The 11,494-nt window shown below is 37.3% G+C and overlaps 1 protein-coding gene across 1 annotated transcript in view; it reads left to right on the forward strand.

Annotated features, from left to right (window-relative positions):
- The window catches only part of LOC115225414, a 26,158-nt gene extending 19,514 nt beyond the window's left edge, over window positions 1–6,644 (forward strand). The window contains exons 5-6 of the mRNA XM_029796374.2: window positions 4,948–4,986; window positions 6,559–6,644. Coding sequence (XP_029652234.1) covers window positions 4,948–4,986; window positions 6,559–6,569 — 50 coding nt within the window. The 3' untranslated portion in view covers window positions 6,570–6,644. The remainder of the gene's footprint in view (window positions 1–4,947; window positions 4,987–6,558) is intronic.
- The last annotated feature ends 4,850 nt before the right edge of the window (window positions 6,645–11,494 follow it).

Raw genomic sequence — 11,494 nt, forward strand, 5'->3', positions numbered from 1 at the left:
TATTATGATTATTATTATTATTATTATTATTATTATTATTATTATTATTATTATTAGTAGTAGTATTTATTATTAATGATTATTATTATTATTATTATTATTATGATTATTATTATATTATTATTATTATTATTATTATTAGTATTATTATTATTATTATATTATTATTATTATTATTTATTATTATTATTATTATTATTATTATTTATTAGTATTATTATTATATGATTATTATTATTATTATTATTTATTATTATTATTATTATATTATTATTATTATTATTTTATTATTATTATTATTATTATTATTATTTATTATTATTATTATTATTATTATTAGTATTATTATTATTATGATTAATTATTATTATTATTATAATAATTATTATTAATATTATTATTAATAATAATAATAATAAATGCCCTGATCCAGTACCAGGCAGTGGCTCTCATGGCTTCTGATCTTAACTGATTGGAAGTGTTATCATGTACATTGTTTTGTCTTGGTATAAAAGATGGGCTACAGCAAATATTCTGCTCAATAACACAGATTTGCTTGTCAGTTGTTTGACCTTAACCGGTTGAGCATGTCCCTTGGAGGCTGACGATATGTGCATCTCTGATCACGGGCAGAAGTAGTTGGGGAGCATCATAGCCATGTGTTGTGATGCATGTGCCTAGTGTACCTTTATCAGACGGGTAGTCATGATGGGTAAACTGGGCTTCGTATATTTTACCCCAGTGTCACTTTGATGGCATGCACTGCTCCCACACTCAATAATAATAACAGTAATAACAACAACAATAATAATAATAATATTTTTTTTTTCTAATTGATGTATTAGACATTCACTAGTACAACACCAAAAAAAAAACAAATATATGGCACACTAGGCATAACACCAACGTGAACTTCGAACCTGTTGTCTCTTGAGGTCTCCAGGTGAGACTGGAGCCAACTTGTACAGACATAAAGCAAAAGTCAAACATAGAATAATAATATAATAATAATAATAATAATAATAATAATAATAATAATAATAATAATAATAATATAATAATAATAATGATAATAATAAAAGTGTTATGTACATTGTTTTGTCTTGGTATAAAAGATGGGCTACAGCAAATATTCTGCTGAATACCACAGATTTGCTTGTCAGTTGTTTGACCTTAACCAGTTGAGCATGTCCCTTAGTGGCTGATGATATGTGCAACTCTGATCATGAACAGAAGTAGTGGGGGAGCATCATAGCCATGTGTTGAGAGGGATTCTTTGGGGTTTGAATAATTCACCTCTGGAAACATGGGTGTTTAATTCAACATCCTTAAACAACCCTTAATCAGGGACCTTTTGAGTGGGATGGGTTACCCAACCAGAAGAAAATTCTAACTGGGCCCCACCTGCAAGGTCATGCGCTGTTTATCGTGTTATGAGATCACCATGTGGCGCACATATGGTTGTGATGCATGTGCCTAGTGTACCTTTATCAGACGGGTAGTCATGATGGGTATACTGGGCTTCGTATATTTTACCCCAGTGTCACTTTGATGGCATGCACTGCTCCCACACTCAATAATAATAACAGTAATAACAACAACAATAATAATAATAATATTTTTTTTTTCTAATTGATGTATTAGACATTCACTAGTACAACACCAAAAAAAAACAAATATATGGCACACTAGGCATAACACCAACGTGAACTTCGAACCTGTTGTCTCTTGAGGTCTCCAGGTGAGACTTGGAGCCAACTTGTACAGACATAAAGCAAAAGTCAAACATAGAATAATAATAATAATAATAATAATAATAATAATAATAATATAATAATAATAATAATGATAATGATAATAATAATAATGATAATAATAAAAGTGTTATGTACATTGTTTTGTCTTGGTATAAAAGATGGGCTACAGCAAATATTCTGCTGAATACCACAGATTTGCTTGTCAGTTGTTTGACCTAACCAGTTGAGCATGTCCTTAGTGGCTGATGATATGTGCAACTCTGATCATGAACAGAAGTAGTGGGGGAGCATCATAGCCATGTGTTGAGAGGGATTCTTTGGGGTTTGAATAATTCACCTCTGGAAACATGGGTGTTTAATTCAACATCCTTAAACAACCCTTAATCAGGGACCTTTTGAGTGGGATGGGTTACCCAACCAGAAGAAAATTCTAACTGGGCCCCACCTGCAAGGTCATGCGCTGTTTATCGTGTTATGAGATCACCATGTGGCGCACATATGGTTGTGATGCATGTGCCTGGTGTACCCTTATCAGACGTGTAGTCATGATGGGTATATTGGGCTTCGTATATTTGCACTCCAGTGTCACTTTGATGGCATCCACTGCTCTCTCACTCAATCATCATCATCATCATCATCATCATTTAGCGTCCGTTCTCCATGCTAGCATGGGTTGGACGGTTCAACTGGGGTCTGTGAAGCTGGAAGGCTTCATCAGGCCCAGTCAGATCTGGCAGTGTTTCTACGGCTGGATGCCCTTCCTAACGCCAACCACTCCGTGAGTGTAGTGGGTGCTTTTTACGTGCCACCCGCACAATGATAATAATAATAATAATAATAATAATAATAATAATAGAAATGATAAAAAAAGGTACTGAAACCTATTTGAAAATGATTCCAGGCTTACCATCCCTACAGGAAGTGCAAAAAATCGTATTAACTGGAATGGCTCATGTATTGAGAAGAGCACTATCACTGTGAAAACAACATCTGTTCATGAATTTATTTATTTATTAATTTTTAAATGCATATTTTATCTGTGAATTTGTGTGTGTAATCTGGGAATGCATACAATGAGCTTCTCTGCCCTAGGTGTACGGAAAACACCCGGCGAGAAACGGAAGAAAATTTGAAGAAAGAAGGAAAAAGCATAATAATAATAATAATAATAATAATGATAATAATAATAATAAGAGCACTCAGAGAGTACAAACCTCCACCAAGGCAATACCAGCATCCTCTCAATGATTTAGCTGGAGATGATATTTAAAATGAGAATATCTGAAATAAACTCAACTGCTCTCACAAACGGGAATACTAAAAATGAATCCGACGGCTCTCAAAAATTAACTTTAAAAAAAAAATTTGGCATTCAGATAACTTTGCCAAATTTGAAGTTCATTTATTCGAATTGTTAGGAATTAATCAGCCAATATTTTGTTTCGACATTTTGATGATAAGATTGCCTATCTTTGGATTGACATTACAAGGTAAGAATGAGAGGCTGAACCAGGCCACACATATGGGCGCAGGAGTGGCTATGTGGTAAGTAGCTTGTTTACCAACCACATGGTTCCGGGTTCAGTCCCACTGCATGGCACCTTGGGCAAGTGTCTTCTACCATAGCCTCGGGCCGACCAAAGCCTTGAGAGTGGATTTGGTAGACGGAAACTGAAAGAAGCCCATCGTATATAGGCGCAGGAGTGGCTGTGTGGTAAGTAGCTTGCTTACTAACCACATGGTTCTGGGTTCAGTCCCACTGCATGGCACCTTGGGCAAGTGTCTTCTATGATAGCTTTGGGCCGACCAAAGCCTTGTGAGTGGATTTGGTGGACGGAAACTGAAAGAAGCCCGTTGTATATATGTATATATATATATATATGCTCAGGAGTGGCTGTGTGGTAAGTAGCTTGTTTACCAACCACATGGTTCCAGGTTCAGTCCCACTGCATGGCACCTTGGGCAACTGTCTTCTACCATAGCTTCGGGCCGACCAAAGCCTTGTGAGTGGATTTGGTAGAAGGAAACTGAAAGAAGCCCGTTGTATATATATATAGGAGTGGCTGTGTGGTAAGTAGCTTGTTTACCAACCACATGGTTCCGAGTTCAGTCCCACTGCATGGCACCTTGGGCAAGTGTCTTCTACCATAGCCTCGGGCCGACCAAAGCCTTGTGAGTGGATTTGGTAGAAGGAAACTGAAAGAAGCCCGTTGTATATATATATAGGAGTGGCTGTGTGGTAAGTAGCTTGTTTACCAACCACATGGTTCCGGGTTCAGTTCCACTGCGTGGCACCTTGGGCAAGTGTCTTCTACCATAGCCTCGGGCCGACCAAAGCCTTGTGAGTGGATTTGGTAGACGGAAACTGAAAGAAGCCTGTCGTATATATGTATATATATATTTATATATGGGTGTGTGTGTTTGTGTGTCTGTGTTTGTCCCCCTAGCATTGCTTGACAACCGATGCTGGTGTGTTTATGTCCCCGTTACTTAGTGGTTCGGCAAAAGAGACCGATAGAATAAGTACTGAGCTTACAAAAGAATAAGTCCCGAGGTCGAGTTGCTCGATTAAGGGCGGTGCTCCAGCATGGCCGCAGTCAAATGACTGAAACAAGTAAAATAGTAAAAGAGTATGTTCAATACTTTCACTCAAACTCTTACTGTATATAATGTGCAATGTGGAGGCGCAATGGCCCAGTGGTTAGGGCAGCGGACTCGCGGTCATAGGATCGCGGTTTCGATTCCCAGACTGGGCGTTGTGAGTGTTTATTGAGCGAAAATACCTAAAGCTCCACGAGGCTCCGGCAGGGGATGGTGGTGATCCCTGCTGTACTCTTTCACCACAACTTTCTCTCACTCTTACTTCCTGTTTCTGTTGTACCTGTATTTCAAAGGGCCGGCCTTGTCACTCTCTGTGTTACACTGAATATCCCCGAGAACTACGTTGAGGGTACACATGTCTGTGGAGTGCTCAGCCACTTACACGTTAATTTCACGAGCAGGCTGTTCCATTGATTCGGATCAACCGGAACCCTCGTCGTCGTGACCAACGAAGTGCTTCTCTTAAATAATGTGCAATTATATCTACAAGTGTTAATTATTATTTAAATATTTAACAGAAATATTAATCAATCCTCTTGATCTAATTTAAAATCTGAAAATAGGCATTTTTGTTTTTCGTCTTTTACAGGTTTGACAAGTACAGAGACTTATGAAATTAACCAAAACGGTAAATGGATTAACAAACCTTTTCTCCTTTTAAAGTAGACACTACATTTTCAATTCTCCTATTCCTTTCTGTTGAAGAGCATAGGCTCGAAATGTAAAAAACTTTCTCACTTTCCCAAGCATCAAACTAATACACCTTATGTTTTATGTTTTATGTCTTATGTTTTTCTGTAAATTTCAACTATATATATATATATATATATATATATATATATAAAATATATATACATACATACATATATACATATATATATATGCATAATATATATATATATATATATATATATATATATATACATGTGGAGGCGCATGGCCCATGGTTAGGGCCGCGGACTCGTGGTCGTAGGGTCACGGTTTCGATTCCCAGACCAGGTGTTGTGAGTGTTTACTGAGCGAAAAGGCCTAAAAGCTCCACGAGACTCCGGCAGGGGGTGGTGATCCCTGCTGTACTCTTTCACAACTCTTTCTTCTATTGGCCTGCTCGCTTAGCCAGCGGGGTGGCGTCATTCGAAGGCTAAAACAATGCGAACGCATTGTGACCAGCGATGTTTAACAACATGTGATAGTCTGGTCGGTCACGTGATCACGTGATATATATACATGCATACATATATATACATATATATATATTGCCACGATAGATTGCTAGCCACTACACATTCTTTATTTTCTCTCCTCTTTTCCTTCTGTGTTCCTTTCTGTGGAAGAGCGTAGGCTCGAAACGTTAAAGACTTTTTCACTTCCCGAAGCGTTATACTAATACATCTGTTTGTTGTTTATACCACCTGTCTTCGTCTTTTGTTTTTTTCGTGAATTCTCCATATATATATATACACACACACATATATATATATATATATTATATATATATTATATAAAATATATATATATATATATATATAGCGGAGATGTACTCGCATAGCAAGTGATTTGATCTGAGATCGTGTGCTGTAACGGAAACAATTGCAGCGTGGAAGGTGTTTGTAAGCCATTTAAGAAACACACAAAAGCCGTTCGATTCACGTCAAAATTTTAGTTTAATTTGTCAAAATATTTGAAATTAAGTGTTGAAGTGAATCGAACGGCTTTTGTGTGATTCTTAAATGGCTTACAAACACCTTCCACGCTGCTATATATATATATATATATATGTGTGTGTGTGTGTGTGTGTATAGCAGTGTTAGCAGTTATAGTAACCAACTAAGGGATTAAAATATCAGTATTTATTATCTGTATCAGTTACCTGTGCCACACTCAAATGGGGCTTTTTATGTGCCACCTGCACAGGAGCCAGTCCAGTGGCCACTGGCAACGGCTTCGCTCGAATGTTTTTTCACGGGCCACCAGCACAGGTGCCAGTAAGGCAGCGCAGGTAACGATCACGCTCGAATGGTGTTTTTTCACGTACCACCGGCATTTGCTAGTTTCTAATCAATGGTTTTTTTTTCAGCGATGTCATTTACTTGAAGTCCACCACAATAGCATGTCTGGCTTTCTTAATACTTTGCACAATCTTTGTAAACAAAAGGTTCGTTTATATGGTGTCGTTTGCTTCCTGTTCTCTGTGTTCTAGGGGACCTGTAACCAGCAGATCTGAGAGAAACATCGCAGATGTGCATGCAGCTGTGAGGAGGAATCATCGAATCACCATCCGTGAGTTATCAGAGGATGTGCAGATATCGTCGAGCTGGCAGAGACGTTAGCACGCCGGGCAAAATGCTTAGCGGTATTTCGACTGTCGTTACGTTCTGAGTTCAAATTCCGCTGAGGTCGACTTTGCCCTTCATCCTTTCGGGGTCGATAAATAAAGTACCAGTTTCGCACTGGGGTCGATGTAATCGACTTAATCACTTTGTCTGTCCTTGTTTGTCCCCTCTGTGTTTAGCCCCTTGTGGGCAGTAAAGAAATAGAAATAAGTATTTTGTTTGCCGTTACGTTCTGAGTTCAAATTCCGCTGAGGTCGAATTTGCCCTTCATCCTTTCGGGGTCGATAAATAAAGTACCAGTTTCGCACTGGGGTCGATGTAATCGACTTAATCCCTTTGTCTGTCCTTGTTTGTCCCCTCTATGTTTAGCCCCTTGTGGGCAGTTAAGAAATTGGTATTTCGTCTGCCGTTACATTCTAAGTTCAAATTCCGCCGAGGTCGACTTTGCCTTTCATCCTTTCGGGGTCGATTAAATAAGTACCAGTTATGCACTGGGGTCGATGTAATCGACTTAATCCGTTTGTCTGTCCTTGTTTGTACCCTCTGTGTTTAGCCCCTTGTCGGCAGTTAAGAAATTGGTATTTCGTCTGCCGTTATGTTCTGAGTTCAAATTCCGCCGAGGTCAACTTTGCCAACAGGCTGTTTGTTATTCTATAGACTAAGACATTCTTTGTAAATAAAAGGTTCTTTTATACGGTGTCATTTTCTCCCTGTTCTCTGTGTAAATCATATCCAGGCTGTTTGTTATTGAGATATAGCCTTGTTTAGAAACAGATGGAAGCTAACGATAAGAACTGTTGAAAATTTAAAAAACTCTAATCCACGCAAGGTTGGAACATTAAGCATTATAACAATGATTGGATCTTTTCATTTTGAAGGCCAGATTTTCCTAGTTAACTAAACAATTTGAAACTTCGTATACTGGTAGAATGTGTCAAAAGAAAACATTATTGTAAACAAAATTGAAAAGAAAATTGTAATTCGTAACTTAAACGTAGTTTAATTTTTACGAATTTTAACCAATGAAATCCCAGCATTGCTGCGTTATCGATATTGATAAAGAAATATAGCAGACGCACCACAAACACACACACACACACACACACATTTGCACAAGCACATAGTAATTAATATATAAGCGTACACACACATACAAACGGACATATACACACACACACACACATTTGCACAAGCACATAGTAATTAATATATAAGCGTACACACACATACAAACGGACATATACACACACACACACATTTGCACAAGCACATAGTAATTAATATATAAGCGTACACACACATACAAACGGACACACACACACACACACACACATAGTAATTAATATATAAGCGTACACACACATACAAACGGACATACACATACACACACACACACATAGTAATTAATATATAAGCGTACACACACATACAAATGGACATACACACACACACATTTGCACAAGCACATAGTAATTAATTTATAAGCGTACACACACATACAAACGGACATATACACACACACACATTTGCACAAGCACATAGTAATTAATATATAAGCGTACACACACATACAAACGGACATACACACACACCACACACACACACACATAGTAATTAATATATAAGCGTACACACACATACAAACGGACATACACATACACACACACACACACATAGTAATTAATATATAAGCGTACACACACATGCAAACGGACATATACACACACACACACACACATAGTAATTAATATATAAGCGTACACACACATACAAATGGACATACACACACACCACACACACACACACACACATAGTAATTAATATATAAGCGTACATACTCACACAAACGGACATATACACACACACATTTGCACAAGCACATAGTAATTAATATATAAGCGTACACACACATACAAACGGACATACACACACACACATAGTAATTAATATATAAGCGTACACACACATACAAACGGACATATACACACACACACACACACATTTGCACAAGCACATAGTAATTAATATATAAGCGTACACACACATACAAACGGACATATACACATACACACACACACATAGTAATTAATATATAAGCGTACACACACATACAAATGGACATACACACACACACACACACACGCACACACACATAGTAATTAACATATAAGCGTACATACTCACACAAACGGACATACACACACACACACACATTTGCACAAGCACATAGTAATTAATATATAAGCGTACACACACATACAAACGGACATATACACATACACACACATACAAACGGGCATATACACACACACACACATAGTAATTAATATATAAGCGTACACACACATACAAACGGACATATACACACACACACACACATTTGCACAAGCACATAGTAATTAATATATAAGCGTACACACACATACAAACGGACATATACACATACACACACACACATAGTAATTAATATATAAGCGTACACACACATACAAATGGACATACACACACACACACACACACACACACACACACACAGAGTAATTAATATATAAGCGTACATACTCACACAAACGGACATATACACACACACACACATTTGCACAAGCACATAGTAATTAATATATAAGCGTACACACACATACAAACGGACATATATACACACACACACATAGTAATTAATATATAAGCGTACACACACATACAAACGGACATATACACACACACACACAAGTAATTAATATATAAGCGTACACACACATACAAACGGACATATATACACACACACACACATTTGCACAAGCACATAGTAATCTCTTATTATAAAAGGCAGATTTTATCTGCCTCCCTTTGGGAGTTATACAAATCTACAATATAGGATTTCTTCAATTACAATTTACCTAGCATTTTTGAGAGTACAACGCATCGCGTCATGCCAGGTCCAGTTTTTAAAATTTAAACTCCAATTAAGCAAAATTTACAGAAAAACTCACATTCTGGTGTGTGTGTCAAATGCTTTTCTTAGTCTGGTTTACACCACACGCAAACGCACACACACAGTGGGCAACGAATAAAATGATAGTGATTCTTTCACTCTGCCTCCCACTTCCTCTTTCAACACATAGACACGCAAATATATAAATAAAATTGTAAGCTAACGTGCGTGTGTGTGAGTGTGTGTGCGTGTGTGTGTGTGCGCGCGCGTGTGTGTGTGTGTGTGCGCGCGTGTGTGTGTGTGTGTGCGTGTGCGTGAGTGTGTGACAGGAAAGTTTTTTACGACGAATATAACACCTATATCCAAGTAGCAGAAAGATAAGACAGTAAGGTGTAATTTGAGGGAGATTTGGCTGCTATTTCTACCATGTCTAGCTGCCATGTAGGGGTCTCCCTCATAGGCTCATACATACATATATACATAGATAAGACAGTAAGGTGTGATTTGGGGGAAATTTTGCTGCTATTTCTACCAGGTCTAGCTACCATGTAGAGGTCCCCCTCAATTCTTTTATTCTTCTGCTTTTTCCAGCCATTGCTCTGTGGCCATGCTGGGGCAATGTTGAAGAATTGTAGTTTAATGAATCAACTCCAGTTTTATTTTGTAAGCATTGTACTTATTCTATCTGTTTCCTTTGTCAAACCACTAGGTGACAGGGATGTAAACAAACCAACATTCGTTGTCAAGCAGTGGTGGAGGACAATCACAAGCACAGACACGCACACACACACACATACATGCATACACATATACACACATACATACATACATACATATATATATATATGTGTGTATATATATATTGCAGCCTGGAAGGTGTTTGTAAGCATTTAAGAAACACACAAAACCGTTAGATTCACTTCAACATTTAAATTTAATTTGCCAAAATATTTTCCTCGCTTTTCAGACCGCGACCTGTTCACTGACAAAAATATCGTGCTAACAGGTTGCGGTCTCAAAGCGCCGAAAATATTTTCACAAATTAAATTTAAATGTTGAAGTGAATCTAACGGTTTTTGTGTGTTTCTTAAATGGCTTATAAACACCTTCAACGCTGCAACTGTTTTCGTTCCAGCACACGATCTCAGATCAAGTCACTGCTATGCAAGTACATCTCTGTAACTATATATATATTTATATATATATATGTATATTGGTAAAAACAGTAAGATAACAAAAGAAAGAAAGAGACCTCAATATTATGTAAATAGAGGAAATCTTATATATAAAAGTGAGGTTTGTGTCTTTCTCCTACGATTTAGATTCCTAACTACTCCCACATTTTGCGGTGCAGTTTAACCAAAAACCGGGTATCTTATAGTCGTGATTCATATCGAGACCGTCTGGGTATTAGCGCACGTCTACGATGAGTCTACGATTTAAAAAAAATTTACCATCAATTTTCCCATTTTTAATCCATTTTTGACATATATAAGGGAAGTAACTCTCTAAAATTTATTATTAAATCTCAGAACGTAAAAAGCTACATAACACCCCCTCCCCCTTTGTGGTTAGCCATATTGAGATGGCTATTATACTTTACATCTCTAAAAATGCTTATATAATTATTTCCCTTACAAACCCGAGCAACGCCGGGCGATACTGCTAGTTAATATATAAGCGTACACACACATACAAACGGACATATACACATACACACACATACAAACGGGCATATACACACACACACACACATAGTAATTAATATATAAGCGTACACACACATACAAACGGACATATACACATACACACACATACAAACGGGCATATACCACACCACACACACATAGTAATTAATATATAAGCGTACA

This window comes from Octopus sinensis, linkage group LG27, assembly GCF_006345805.1.
Source record: "Octopus sinensis linkage group LG27, ASM634580v1, whole genome shotgun sequence".
Taxonomy (NCBI): Eukaryota; Metazoa; Mollusca; class Cephalopoda; order Octopoda; family Octopodidae; genus Octopus; species Octopus sinensis.